The 15,577-nt window shown below is 32.9% G+C and overlaps 2 protein-coding genes across 2 annotated transcripts; both read right to left on the bottom strand.

The window, feature by feature from the left end:
- Window positions 1–604: 604 nt before the first annotated feature.
- On the bottom strand, window positions 605–3,885 carry LOC124844467 (receptor-like protein 7). Its single transcript, XM_047321411.2, has one exon. It carries the CDS (start codon window positions 3,858–3,860, stop codon window positions 660–662), a length of 3,201 nt encoding a protein of 1,066 aa, XP_047177367.1. The 5' UTR covers window positions 3,861–3,885; the 3' UTR covers window positions 605–659.
- Window positions 3,886–10,817: 6,932 nt separating this feature from the next.
- On the bottom strand, window positions 10,818–15,099 carry LOC124844470 (receptor-like protein 7). The gene is given in 4 exon segments (XM_088101665.1): window positions 10,818–11,018; window positions 11,835–13,120; window positions 13,123–14,439; window positions 14,442–15,099. Coding segments are annotated over 3 exon segments (3,159 nt in total). The 5' UTR covers window positions 15,019–15,099; the 3' UTR covers window positions 10,818–11,018; window positions 11,835–11,855.
- Between the last annotated feature and the right edge of the window lie 478 nt (window positions 15,100–15,577).

The following is a 15,577-nucleotide window of genomic DNA, read 5'->3' as shown; positions in this document are numbered from 1 at the left end:
TAACATATCTATTTTTATTTTTTTTGTTTTGTAATATATTTCCTTTAAATTAAATAATATTTAAAATATTAAATTTTATTTTGTAATTTTTTAATATGTATTATTATTGTTATTATGATTATGAAACAAAAAAATAAATTAAAGAAAAATTAAGAAAAAATCTTTAAAAGTTGGTTACAATTTTTATGTTTTTTTAATTTTATATATTTTATTTATTATTATTATTATTAGTATTATTATTTTTATTATTATTATTAAATAAAAAAAAGAAATTTAACCATCGTCGAATAAGTAAATTTTTTAATCGGCCTTAGAGTATTTTGATATTTTGGAGATGCAGATGAAAATTTGGAATTAGAGTAAGAACTGCTCAACAGTGATTTAACATCATCAACTATTAACCAACGCACCTCCCACTTCTAACAAAAGTAAGTCATGCAAATTTCTCTTAAAAACGGTGTGAAAGAAACTTTAAAAAATGCCTTTTATTCGACATGTCCATTTTTTTCTTCTACTAAACACGAGACCCAAAAGTAAACACATGTATGTCCTAATAATAATTGTTTTGCTCATTAAAATATAACAACTATTGAATTTGAAGAAGTAAACATGAAGATAATAGCTATTAATAAATGCCAGTGACTTTTACTTGTTAATAGTTAATGTTGCCACCTTAGAGTTGCATAGGTTTGACCTCTCTTGGTTACATATTCAAAATACAGTTGAGGGAAGATCGAACAGAGAATTTTGTTAATAACTTTCCAATACCATATTCTCCATTGCTTCCAAAACAGGAGTGGACCAAAAATCATACCATGGCCAAATATCAGTCCAACTTCCACAATAATAAAATTCCAGTGAATGGTAGAAACTGTTGTTTGGTGTTCTTGTAACACCCCTGGCTCTGTACCATCTTGTTCTTCTGTCAATGGAGGACCGTAGAGCCCATCATTTCTTTGAAAGGAAGAAGCTGAAAATGACTGAAGTTGGGTGCCTGTTGGGATCTTTCCCACCAAATGATTAAAGGAGAGGTCCAGGACTGATAGGAAGGATAAAGTTGCAAGTTCTGTGGGAATATTTCCTTCCAGTAAGTTGATTGATAAGTCTAAGGACTCAAGCTCCTTCAGATTTCTAATTGATTGTGGAATTTTGCCAGAAAAAGCATTATTTGACAAGTTAAGCGTATAGAGTGCCTTAAACTCAAATAACTCATTTGGTATTTCTCCTTCAAAATAGTTGGATGAGAAGTCGATCGAAGTGAAGACAGTTAGAATCTTAATCAGATCCATCCGTTGACCTTTTACTGTAACTGTCACTGAATCATGATAATATATTTGGTTACCATATTGAAGAAACTGGTATTGGATATGTTTTACCTTGGATTCAGCTTGGTTTTCATCAGACATCATTGCCTCCCACCTTGTGAAGCAGTTTCCAGGTAGCTTGCCAGTGAAATTGTTGATGGCCAGATCCACTATTTGAAGCATATGCCATGTGCCTTTGGTCTTTGGACATCCAATATGACCATGCAAATTATTTTTTCGTAAGACTAAGACCCGGACTGTGGATATGTTCTTCAACAAACACGGAAAGCCATCCATAATCTTGTTGTTTCCAAGGTCCAAGACTTCTAATGAAGTACAATTTGAAAGAGATTTTGGAATCTTTCCATCTAATTTGTTGTTATGGAGATCCAGAGTCCTTAGAGAACAAGCATCTGAAAAGGTATCTGGGACAGGGCCCGTGAGTTTGTTCTTTCTCAGATTTAATACCCCAAGGCTCTTATTCATTGCCATTAAACATGATGGAATTGTTCCAGAAATGTTATTATTGGAAAGATCAAGCACTTGAAGATATGAAGCATTGCATAGGGAATTAGGGATACTGCCACTCAAAGTATTGTTTGAGAGAGAGAGAAAGAATGTGAAAGGCAGGTAATTACCAAAGTCTTGTGGAATAACAGAGTTAAAATTGTTGCTTGAGAAATCCAAATAGACCGCATTTTCAGGAACAGCAGGTATTGGCCCCTGAAGTTTATTATGATGAAGATCAAGGACATACAACTTGGAAGAGAAATTCTGAAAAGGTCCTTCCAAATGAGTCAACAAATTATGAGAAATATTAAGCCTTTCAAGATTCTGTAGTTTCCAAATCCAGCTGGGCACTATTCCTTGGATATGGTTATCCGAAAGATCTAGAGAGGCGATTAAGGAGTGATTTCTCAAGAAATCAGGGAAAGATTTCAAGTTGCAGGATGCTAACTTTAGATTGCTAATGCTGGGAAAGTAAGACGGCTTGGCATTCGTAACATTGACATCGACTAATAAGTTGTTGTATGAAAGATCTAATGTGGTTAAATTTCTGAGCTCTGAAAGCTTATCTAGATTCATTGTCCCATTTAACTTGTTTGAAGAAAGTATGAGGATAGAGAGTCTACTGAGTTGGTATATAGATGTTGGAAAAGACCCTGATAGATTATTGCTACTTAAATCGAGTATTTTTAATTTAGAAGAAGACACATTTGTGAATTCGTCTAGTTGACCAAACTGATTATGGGAAAGCATAATTTTTTGCAGCTGTGGGAGTGTAAAAAGAGATGAAGGAATGCTCCCACTAATCGAGTTATAACCCAAATCAATGCTAACAAGATTGTTCAGTCCTTCAAAGTGAAAAGATGATGGAACTGCACCACTCAAACCATTATTAGAAAGGTCTAAGTAGGTAAGCTTGTTGACCATTTCAAATGATGGAATTCGACCTGTGAAGTTGTTATATGACAAGTCCAGGTAACTGAGTTCTGTGAGGTTTGACAGTGAATTGGGAAGCGCTCCGCTAAATAGACAATATGAAAAGTCCAATTCAGTTAAGTTCTTCATGTTCCCAATAGAGTTTGGAAATGCTCCAGAGAAGCTTGTGTTACTTACTCTTAAGGTCTGAAGAGAACCTTGTGGGAAGTCTGGAAAGAAACCTTGGAGATTGTTGTTTAAAGATATGTCAACAATTGACAATGTTACAATCTTGAAGATATTCTGAGGAAATGTTCCAGTCAACTGACAAGAAGAAAGACTTAGGATGGTCAGAAATTTCAAATTGGCAAATGTTTCTGGCACTGTGGATGATACATTGTTCACATCAAGAACAATAACTGATAGATTCTCAAGACTTCCTAGGGAAGGATCCAGGGGTCCTGAGAGATTGCACCATGACATGCGAACTTCTTGCAGGTCATGCAGTGACATCAAAGCGCTGGACCATTCATGTCCTGCAGCTGATATACTTACACCATCCAAATACAGTTGCCTAATACTGGTGAGATTTCGGACAAGCTTTTGTAGATTTGGGTTTTCAAGCTTCAGCTCATTGCTAGGGTAAAACATAAGAAAAGAAGAGAGATCAAGAGTAACCAACCTTGTCATTTGAGAAATCTCTATTGGAATCTGACCCCGAAAGCCCGCACATGATAAATTCAGGTACGTTAAATTTTCCAACCTATTAAATGCAGATGGAATGACAGAATTGAAATCGTTATAAGCCAAATTCAATTTGTGGAGATGTTGAAGACTGAAAAGGCTACTTGAATTGCCAAAACCACCGGTGATTAATTCTCCACTGAGGTCAAGAGAAGTAACGTGTCCCTCCTTGTCACAAGATACCCCTATCCAGCCGCAGCAATCATTAGTTGGATTCCATGACTTCACTTTGGTGCTGCTTTCAAAGGTGTAGGTGAGGTTGTTTTTGAGCTGGAGCAGCAATGACCTCTGATCATCATGACAAAGGCCAGAAACCACAAAGAGTTCGTTACAGAGGCACAGCCAAAACAATGGCATCGCCAAAAGTGGTGAGACTAGCTCAGTTCTCATTGTAGATGATAATTAAGATGATGACACCTACGCCCACAGACAGAAGTTTTAATTTTATTTAAAGCTTGTCTGTTGTTTAAAAACTCGCAACTTCCATGGAAAAGTCTATGGTCAATGGTCAACGGTCGATGTTGGCTTTCATTAGGGACCCACCCATCCTCACTCAGACGGAATGTCCCAGTTTCGCCTTTTGAATTTTCGCGTGTCCAAATAACACCACTTCATAGAAAGATAGAAATAAATAAAAATATATATAATACATTTCTTTCTAACTGGGTATCCCTGAACCTCAATAAGCTGAATAAGATTGAAGATGAAGATTTGCATGTTGTTGAACCTCAACTTACCAAGCGTGCAATTAATCATGTCCCATACAACTGGTATTATTAAATAGAAGTGACTATAGACAATCTATAATAAAGAACACTCACAAAGTCATTATATTATCTCCTGTATTATTTACACATGGCTTATTTCTGTTGCACAAGCAATAAGCACTAAAATCATGTGAGTTGATTATATTGTTAAAAGTAGATTAAACTAACATTTAAAATTAAATAAAATAAGTTTTGGTCTAATTTTATTAATTTCTTATTATAAATTGAAGTTAGAGTTAATTAAGTTGATTCTATTTGTGATGATTATAGGACAAACAATAATACTTGACAACATAATTTTTCATATTCTGGAATAAGAGATCATTTGTGACCCTTACAAGTAAAAGTTTGTTATACGCACGACAATGTGATTAAACATTGACAATAAGTAATGGTAAGTTGTTTAGTATGTTATACAATATTCAACAAATTACATAAATTTAACTTTATTCCGTATTTTTTTTCAATATTAATGGTTGTATATTTACAAATTAATCAATATAAAATATCAATTAACTAAAGTATAATCTTAATTAATAATAAAGAATTTTAGATTATTTATAGTCAATTCAACCAAGGTACACTCTCAATTAAATTTTATTATGTCTAATTATATCTATTTATTTGTCTCCTCACTAATAAAAAGTTTAATCAATCAAAGTAAAGTTTTGACTAATTTTAATTAAAGTGATTACCTTTAATCAAAGTAAAGTCTCTTGGTAAAAACTCAACTAATCACCTTAAAGCTTTTAAATTAAATCAAAGTAAAGTCTTAATTGATTTTAAAAACACTTTAACTCATATGATTAACACATATATAGATTTAAAAACCTTAGCTAATTAGCTAGAATGTAAAATCAATACTTTTTATTTGATTCCGAAACAAAACATATAGATAAATTCAAGAATAGTAAAAACACTAGTAAAAAAAGGATTTTACTTCGCGCATTTGACATCGGTTTAGCTATGACCGAAGCAAAAAATGACGTGGTGACATTTTTGTAATTATCATAAACGTATACGCCTCGATTCAAAAAGAACCGATGCCTAAAACTAGCGCGGTGGCATTTATGTAATTATCACAAATGTATATGCCTCGGTTCAAAATGAAATGATGCCTAAAACTAACATAGTGACATTTTTGTAATTATTGCAAATGTCTATTACCTCGGTTGTTTAAAGAACCGAGGCATAAAATAGCTGAATTTTTTTTTGAGAGAGTTTAGGCATCGGTTCTTTATAGAACCGAGGCCGTAGACCCTTATTGCCTTAGTTAAAAAAATAACTGAGGTAATAACATGTGTTTAGGGTTAAATTTCGTGAACAGAGACAGAAGTTGCGTCGTTGCTCTCTTTTCTCACATTTTCTCCTACGCCGTTGTGGAGAGGATGAAGGCGTGCAACTCTCGCCCATGGATGACAGCTTAAGGAATTCACGATTGAAGCTCATGGTTATGCTTGCGAGGAAGAAAATAACTCATCCATGTCAATGGAGGTAGGCGCCATGAAAAGGATTTACGATTTCTGAGTTTGGTTTCTACGTCAATTGTTTTTGTGATTCTGTGTGCAGGTTGGGATGGAGAAGATTGAATCAAGGAGGCGTGATTTGTTTTCTGGTTGCGTCAATTGAGGAGAACGAACTCACGAAGAAATCACAAATCGCAGCAGTGTCGTTCAAATTGGTGGTTCGGTTGTGGTTCTTTTTTGGTGGTCTGGTTGCGGAACAGAAAGGAAAAGCATCATTGTCATTCAAAAATTGTAACCTTGGGGTTCTATCAAATTGGGTTTCTGAAATTGGGAAATCTTGGGTCTCTATTATGATCTCGGGTTGGAAATTTCTAGTTGTGCAAGCGAGTGATGTGAAAAAGGGCGCAGATGGAGGCTGTCATGTGTGTAACGATTGCTGGCGTTGGTAGCTCCGACTAATATTGTCCCACTTACTGCTTCGGTTCAGTACGAACCGAATCCTGAAGTCTGAAAAAAAAAACACGCTACTGCCTCGGTTAGCTAAGAACCGAGGCATAATCCTACCTCATTTTGTCTCGGTTCATAACCGAGGTATAAAGTCTACCCCCTTTTACATCGCTTGTATATGTCTCGGTTGCAGAACTGGTGCCTATAAGAAAAAATAACTGTTGTTATTTTCCCTTACTGCACTAGTGAAAGAATAAAGAAATTATTTTAATCTAACCTTAAAATCAATAATAAAATTATAATGGAATTAACTCTAGAAGTTTAGCCTTCTATGAAATCAAAATGATATCGAAATAGAAGAATAAAGCATGGAGAGAGAACGGAATTAGACCCCCCAAAGGGTTCCTAAGCTCCTTCTTTTGTTTTCCCCTGGTCTTTATATATAGAAATTGATCAAACTTTTTTGTCGTTGGAACCCATTTCAAATAATGTAATATCTCCTAAATAATTAACAGATTTAATTAGTTTTAAAAGTATTTGACAAATATTTTTTGTTGAAAATTTAAGATATAATTAAATTAATGATATTTAATAAATTATCAACAACTAAACTTTGTCCAAATTTCCAATTCAGCCCTTCCAACCACACAGTCTAGATTTGTGGACAAATTTTGAGGCACTCTTATGTTCAGATATCATTATTTAAATTTTAACCTTTCTTATTTGATCAGCTATAACAAAACTTTGGTCGACCCTTTGACTATCCAGTGAGGGCTTACCACATGGTAGCTCCCTCTTTCTCTCAAAATTAAGGTTGCTTTCAAGTGGTTGATGATATAAAGAAGATGAAGGTTGAAGATGATATTGATGTGTCATCATTTGCTTGTACAAAAATAGCGTATAACGTCACACATTCAACGTCCAATAACATATCAGCCAACGTTAATAATGATAGGTGACATTGTGGTAAATAAATGCTAGACGTCGTTTAACACCACAAACCAGCGTCTAAAACAAAATGACATCAAACCATACATCAGCTCGATGTTAAACAATGAACTTAGTAATTCAATTTATTTCAGTGATTATATGAACTTTCTTCCTTGAATGAGGGAGTTCCTTTATCATTTGTGGTGTTTAGTGCCTCAAGAAAGACCTTACTTAATTCAATTATTGAGGCCAAAGCCAACATAGGTTGTTTTGCTTGTGTTTTTTGGTGTTTTTTTTTTCATTTTTTGAGTTGGAGGAGTGAGTTTATTGATCATTAATGGTGTTTAGTGCATCAATGAACACCTTAACTCATTTAATTGTGAAGAAAAAATGTCACAGGTGGTTTTAACAAAGTTATGTGAAGTCCTTCAACATTAGAGGGCAACTTAGGCCTTGGAAATTGATTAGAGGAGTCTTGTAATTGATTACCAAAGACATATGGTGGTCCAACAAGAGAAAAAGAAGAGAGAAGGAAATTGAAAATGGAAGAGAGAGAAACAAAATCAAAATAGAAAACAAGGAGGCAACGTAAATGCAAGATAAAAAAGAGAGAATGAAAATAAAAAACCTTTTGCTTTTCCACATCAACATTTAAAAAAATAAAATAAACAGGCCAATAGATTGTGACCGTTGTTAAGATGTTGTTAACGGAAAGTTCTTAACATGATCCAAAATTAAATTGAAACAATTTTTTTCCTTAGATTATTTCCATCCCATCAAATCATTCCTTACCCAACACAATAAAATGGAGTAGCTTTGCAAACCTTTTGTTTTTTCCTCAAACGTTAACATGATCACTCCTAAGGACAAGGTTGTACGCAAACATTCTTCCAATCTTTTATAAAATTGTAGTAAAAGAAGGCTCATTGTATTGAGTTCAAGAAAGAATGGATAATAAGATTACTCAAAATGTTATTGTGGTCCCTTTGAATTCGTGAAAGACTTTAACAAACCGAAAAAAGGTTAATTGTCACGATGGTGAACATTGAATCGAAAAAATATACCACCGCAATAAAGCTAATAACGTCTTCATGTCGACAATGATAAAACAAAAGGGAAAGAGATCGTTTCAATCGCCAGATGTTCAATTGTCGAAAATGATGGTGATATAACAAAAGAGGAAGGATAAAGAAGGAAGACAAGGAAAATAAAAATGGAAGAGGGAGAAACATAATCAAAATGGAAAACAAGGAGAGAACTTAAATTCAAAAGAAAGAGAGAAAACGAAAATAAAAAAAAACCTCTTCTTTTTCCATGTCAACATTTAAAAATAAAAAAATAAAGGCCAATAGATTGTTATCGTTGTTAAAATGTTTTTAACATAAATTTGTTAAAATATCATGATTCAAAATTAAATTATATTGGCAAACCTTGTGTTTTCCTTAATCGTTAACATGATCACTTCTATGGAAGAGTATACAAAGTTGTACGCAAACATTCTTCAGATTTCTTACAAAATTATAGTAAAAGAATGCTGGTTGTATTGAGTTTTGGTAATAAGATTACTCAAAATGTTATCACGGTCACTTTGTACTCGCGAAAGACTTTCACGCAACCTCGTGTACAGCAGATACACCCCTCTCCCGACGGTTACTTTGTGCTAAACGAACGTAGAACACCCTACTTTAGTGGTTGAACTCGCTACAAAGACTAAGGAGAAGAGATGAGACGAAGAAGGCACACATTGGAGACTCTGTTCTGAAACCCCCTTTGCTCCAAAATGTAGACTTAACGAACAAGCTTTCCAAACTCTCATTTGGTTCCGCCCAGCGCCAACATCTGAATCAGCTCCGCATACTCCACGAACCATGGTTCAGTGCAGCAGCTAGGTCAAAGTACCCCTTCGAAATGGGGCGCGGATTGCTCTTTTTAGTACCTAGTTGCAAATTTTGGTATATCTTACATCAAAGAGACAGGTAAAACAAATTGAATATATTTTTTATAAAATATTTTTTTAATATTTAAATAATACATCAAATTTCTTTTAAAAAATTTAAAACGTACGAAAAGACAAACGTGTGTCTTTTCTAATTAAAAACATAACAAAAGTATACTAAGAGAGTTTTTTTTTTTTTCATTATATACCAATAATATTTTTTTACGCAAACAGCCAATGCATATTTAAATGAACTTTCCATTACATTTTGCATCACTCAAAAAAATTGACACATAATTTTTTTTTTTTACTTTTTATTCTCTTTAAAAAATAGCATTTTCACATCTTTATGCAACCAACACGCTTCCCTCTGTCACACAAAAGTTATAATATTTTAATATAATTTCTTTAATTTAATAAACTTTTGAAATTACTTATATTATAAAATTTAAAAAATGTTTAGTTTATTTTGATGAAATTTAATATATTTTATTATTTTTATAATTATTATTAAATTAATAATAAAAATAATAAAACTAAAAGTATTAATAATAAAATAATAATAATATAAAATGTTATTTAATATATTATAAAATATTAAATCATATGAAATAATAAAATAAATTAATTATTTTTTAATTTTAATTTAAAAACAAATAAGTAAAATGTCAAACAAATAATAATATTAATAGTAATAATGTAAAATTTAATTTAATATAGTATAACATATTAAATAATAGTAAAATAAATTAATTATTTATTAATTTTAAATTAAAAACAAAATTTTAAAAATATGTTAAAAATGTTAATATATTCTTCAACAGTTTTCGAAAAGCTGTTTGATCTTTCAACAGTTTTTAAAACCGTTTAAGTTTTTAACGGTTTTTAAAAATTCTAAAAATTTTAGACGGTTTTCCGTTGAAGACTTTCAATATACATATTTTCACAAAAATCATTAAAAAACAAAATCAGAATTTGATTTTTGTAAAATCGATATATTTTTTGTGAAAATTTTTTAAATAAGAAATAAGAATTTGGTTACCTAAAGGAATTTTTAACTTTTACAAAACTGTGTGTAAATATTAGCTTACTGTCCTCGTAAAATAAAAATAAAACTTTTTATATAAGAAAAAAGATCTCCATCCTTTACATCCCATGAAACTATACCCTTATCCAATATAATAAAATTGTCAAAGAATTGATTTAAAAGAAAAGTCAAAGTAGAAAAACTTTCTGAATTCGAACTAACAAAAAAAAAGAATCAGTTTAATTTTCCAAATCACTTGGAAAGTTTTCAAATCATTCGAAAATATAACAAATAACACACTGAAAAGATTTCATATCATGCATACATACATGCATATATGGAATATGAAAGAAGAGACTACTTAGACAACTTAAACTACTTAAAAGACAACCCAAAAATCTATTACACTAGTCTTCAAGTCTAGTTTTTATACTAGTCCCCGAGTCTAATTTCACATTGCTATATTAAGTTCGGTTTAATATTAACCATCAAATTCTGGTTTCTCTAACCTAAAATAAAATAAATAAAAAAAGGAGAAAAGTAAAAACAAAAAGGAAAAATAACATTCTCCTACCAACCAAGCAAAAATTAAACTGGGGTAATCCTTTTCCTTTAATTTTTGTATTCCATCAAATCGTATCATTACCTAACACGATAAAATTGTCAGAAAATGTCAAATTAAAAAGATTATGTGAATTGAAAATAACAACGAAAAAGAAATCCATTGAGTTTTTCAAATCCCTTAGAAAGTTTTTAAATCATTACAAAAAAAAAAACATGAAAAAGTAACATATTAAAGACATTTCATGTCGTGCATACATGATCCATGACATCAACCTCATGAAATAAAGAACTACTTCGACAACTACTTGAAACTCAATCCATAAGTTCAGTTTTTACATTGACCCCAAATCCACACTGCGTCGCCTATTAAGTCTGGTTTCATTCTCTCCGTCATTGCCCAATTTCTCCGACCTAAAATTAAATAAATAAAATAAAAAAGAAAAGAAAAGAAAAAAAAAAGACAAAAGAACATCCTCCCGTCAGCAAATTTACCAAACGTGTGTTTTTTCTAATTAAAAACATAAGTAAAGTATACTAAGAGAGTTTTTTTCATTATATACCGATAATATATATATATATATATATATATATATATATATATATATATATTTACGCAAACAGCCAATACATATTTAAATGAGCTTTCCATTACATTTTGCATCACTCAAAAAAATTGACACATAAATTATAACAAATTTTTACTTGTTATTCTCTTTAAAAAATAGCATTTTCACATCTTTATGTAACCAACACGGATGTCACACAAAAGTAGCTATTATGTCAATTATTTTTTCTTATCGAGAATGAGAGACCATATATACACAGAAGATAATAACATAATATTGCGTAGCTCATTCAAATATAACAATATGCTCTCACTGTTTTAAAGTATGAGTTTTGGAAATCTGTTTTCTTGGAGAAAAAATTCAAACATTTATTGAATTTGGAGACGTAAAAATAAAGAAAAATGATAGCATTAATCATGATTAATAACTAATGCTGTCACGTTAGAGTTGCATATTGAAAATATAGTTGTGGAAATATCCAACAGATAATTTTGTTAATGACTTTCCAATTCCATATCCTCCATTGTTTTAGACATAATAATATACGTACGATTGTTTTAAAATATGATGCTTGGAAAAGTTAATTTTCTTTAAGACAAAACTCAAACATTTATGGAGAAGTAAACATGGAAAGAAATATAGCATTTATTATGACCTTTACCTGCTCATTTCCTATTAATAGTTAATGCTGCCACCTTAGAGTTGCATAGGTTTGACCTCTCTTGGTTGCATATTCAAAATACAGTCGAGGGAAGATCCAACAGAGAATTTTGTTAATAACTTTCCAATACCATATTCTCCATTGCTTCCAAAACAAGAGTGGACCAAAAATCATACCATGGCCAAATATCAGTCCCACTTCCACACTGATAAAATTCCAGTCAATGGTAGAAACTGTTGTTTGGTGTTCTTGTAACACCCCTGGCTCTGTACCATCTTGTTCTTCTGTCAATGGAGGACCGTAGAGCCCATCATTTCCTTCAAAGGAAGAAGCTGGAAATGACTGAAGTTGGGTGCCTGTTGGGATTTTTCCCACCAAATGATTAAAGGAGAGGTCCAGGACTGATAGGAAGGATAAAGTTGCAAGTTCTGTGGGAATATTTCCTTCCAGTGAGTTGTTTGATAAGTCTAAGGACTCAACATCCTTCATATATCTAATTGATTGTGGAATTTTTCCCGAAAAAGCATTATTTGACAAGTTAAGTGCATAGAGTGCCTTAAACTCAAATAGCTGTTCTGGTACTTGTCCTTCAAAATGGTTGGATGAGAAGTCGATCGAAGTGAAAATAGTTAAAATCTTAACCAGATCCATCTGTTGGCCTTTCATTGTAACTGTCACTGAATCCTCATAATATAGTTGGCCATATTGATAGATCTTATGGCGGATATTTTTTTCCTTCGATTCATCTTGGTTTTCTTCAGACATCATTGCCTCCCAGCCTTTGAAAAAGGTTTCAGGTAGCTTGCCCCTGAAATTGTTAAAGGCTAGATCAACTATTTGAAGTAGGCGCCATGTGGCAGTGGTGTTTGGACATCCAATGTGACCATGTAAATTATTTTCTCTCAAGACTAAGACCCGCAGTGTGGATATCTTCCTCAACAAGCACGGAAAGACATCCATAATTTTATTTTCTCCAAGGTCCAATACTTCCAATGATGTGCAATCAGAAACAGATTTCGGAATCTTTCCATCTAATTTATTTTGACGCAGATTCAGAGTCCTTAGAGCACAGGCAGCTGAAAACTTATCTGGGAGGGGGCCCATGAGACTATTCTTTTTAAGATTTAATAACTCAAGGGTCTTACTCATTTTCATCAAACACGAAGGAATTGTTCCAGAAATGTTGTTATTGGAAAGATCAAGAAATTGAAGATCTGAAGAATTGCAGAGGGAACTAGGTATAGTGCCACTCAAAGTATTGTTTGAGAGAGAGAAAAAAAATTGGAAGACAGGTAATTACCGATGTCTCGTGGGATAACAGAGTTAAATTTGTTGTCTGAAAGATCCAAATACAATCCTCTTGCAGGAAAAAATGGTATTGGCCCCTGAAGTTTATTATGATGAAGGTCAAGCTCTTGGAAATCGGAAGAAAAATTCTGAAAAGGTCCTTCCAAATGAGTCAACAAATTATGAGAAATATTAAGCCTTTCAAGATTCTGTAGTTTCCAAATCCAGCTGGGCACTATTCCTTGGATATGGTTATCCGAAAGATCTAGAGAGAATATTGTGGAGTGATTTCTCAAGAAACCAGGGAAAGTTTTCAAGTTGCAGGATGCCAACTTTAGAAAGCGAATGCTGGGAAAGTAAGATGGCTCAGCATTTGTAACATTCACATCGACTGATAAGTTGTTGTATGAAAGATCTAATCTAGTCAAATTTATGAGCTCCGAAAGCTTATCTAGATTCATTGTCCCATTTAACTTGTTTGAAGAAAGTATTAGGACATAGAGTCTACTGAGTTGGTATATAGATGTTGGAAAAGACCCTGATAGATTATTGCCTCTTAAATGGAGGATGTGTAATTTAGAAAAAGAAACATTTGTTAATTCGTCTAGTTGAGCAAACTGATTATGGGAAAATATAATACTTTTCAGGTGGGGGAGTGTAAAAAGGGATGAAGGAATGCTCCCACTAATCGAGTTATTACTGAGATCAATGGTAACAAGATTGTTCAGTCCTTCAAAGTGAGACGATGGAATTGAACCACTCAAACCATTATAAGAAAGGTCTAAGAGCGTAAGTTTCTTGGCCATATTAAATGATGGAATTCTACCTGTGAAGTTGTTAAGTGACAAGTCCAGGTAACTGAGTTCTGTGAGGTTTGACAGTGAATTAGGAAGCGTTCCGTTAAATAGACAAGAAACAAAATTTAATTCAGTTAAGTTCCTCATGTTACCAATAGAGTGTGGAACTGCTCCAGAGAAGCTTGTGTTACCCACTCTTAAGGTGTGAAGAGATCCTGGTGGAAAGTCTGGGAACAAACCTCGGAGATTGATGTTGAAGGATAGGTCTACAACTGACAATGTTCCGATGTTGAATATCTTCTGTGGAAATGTTCTAGTCAACTGACAAGAAGAAAGACTTAGGATGGTCAGCATTTTGAAATTGGCAAATGTTTCTGGCACTGCGGATGATAAATCGTTCAAATCAAGAACTATGATCGATAGATTGTCACGTCTTGCAAGGGAAGGATCCAGGGGTCCTGAGAGATTGCACCATGACATGCGAACTTCTTGCAGGTCATGCAGTGACATCAAAGCGCTCGACCATCCAAATACAGTTGCCTAATACTGGTGAGATTTCGGACAAGCTTTTGTAGATTTGGGTTTTCAAGCTTCAGCTCATTGCTAGTGTAAAACATAAGAGAAGAAGAGAGATCAAGAGTAACCAACCTTGTCATTTGAGAAATCTCTATTGGAATCTGACCCAGAAAGCCCGCACATGATAAATTCAGATAAGTCAAATTTCCCAACCTCTTAAATGCAGATGGAATGACAGAATTGAAATAGTTGTAAGCCAAATTCAATTTGTGGAGATGTTGAAGACTGAAAAGGCTACTTGAATTGCCAAAACTACCAGTGATTGATTCACCACTGAGGTCAAGAGCAGTAACATGTCCCTCCTTGTCACACTTTACCCCTATCCAACCGCAACAATCATTACTTGGATTCCATGACTTGAGTTTGCTGCTTGTTTCAATGGTGAAAGTCAGATTGTTCTTGAGTTGGAGCAGAAATGACCTCTGATCATGAGGACAAAGGCCAGAAACCAGAAAAAGGTTGTTACAGAGGCACAGCCAAAACAATGGCATGGCCAGAAGTGCTGAGACTAGCTCTGTTCTCATTGTAGATGGTAATTCTGATAATGGCACTACGACCGTATGTAGAAGTTTCAATTGTTGAAAACTGAAATAAAAAAAAGTTGTTCCCTCTTCCAAAAGCTTGTTTGTTACGTTAAAGAAAAATATTCTTTTACACGAATACATTTTTTACATTCACTTTTTATACTACCCTTATTCACTTTTTTTTCTTTTTTTTTTAAATATAAAACTTTATATTTTATGATATTTTATTTTTATATTATATATAAAATGAAGGTAAAAATGTGTCATATTAGCTTTTGTATTAAAATCTCGCAACTTCCATGGACGTCTTTCGTCAACATTGACTTCCATTTGGGACCCACATTTTTAATGCATTAATTTCTTACTCCGACCTTTTTGTACTGTTCTAAATACTTTATCTATTTTTTTCTTAAATAAGTCTTGCTTAAGTATCCAGTTTTTATTTTTTAAATTGAGCGTGGTTGTAGTCAAGACTGAAAATGATTTCTCTCTTATATGTAATTTGTTATTTTTTTTATTGCTTTGTCTCTTTTATTTTTAATTGATTATTTTATCTCTT

The sequence above is a fragment of the Vigna umbellata genome, chromosome 11 (assembly GCF_029865625.1).
Source record: "Vigna umbellata cultivar VRB3 chromosome 11, Vumbellata_1.0, whole genome shotgun sequence".
Taxonomy (NCBI): Eukaryota; Viridiplantae; Streptophyta; class Magnoliopsida; order Fabales; family Fabaceae; genus Vigna; species Vigna umbellata.
Note: the sequence above shows the minus strand (reverse complement) of the source record. Positions and strands in the feature narration are given on the sequence as shown.

Bases quoted from the DNA above. Each gene is read 5' to 3' on its own strand.
- LOC124844467 (XM_047321411.2), bottom strand. From the start codon at position 3,860: ATGAGAACTGAGCTAGTCTCACCACTTTTGGCGATGCCATTGTTTTGG.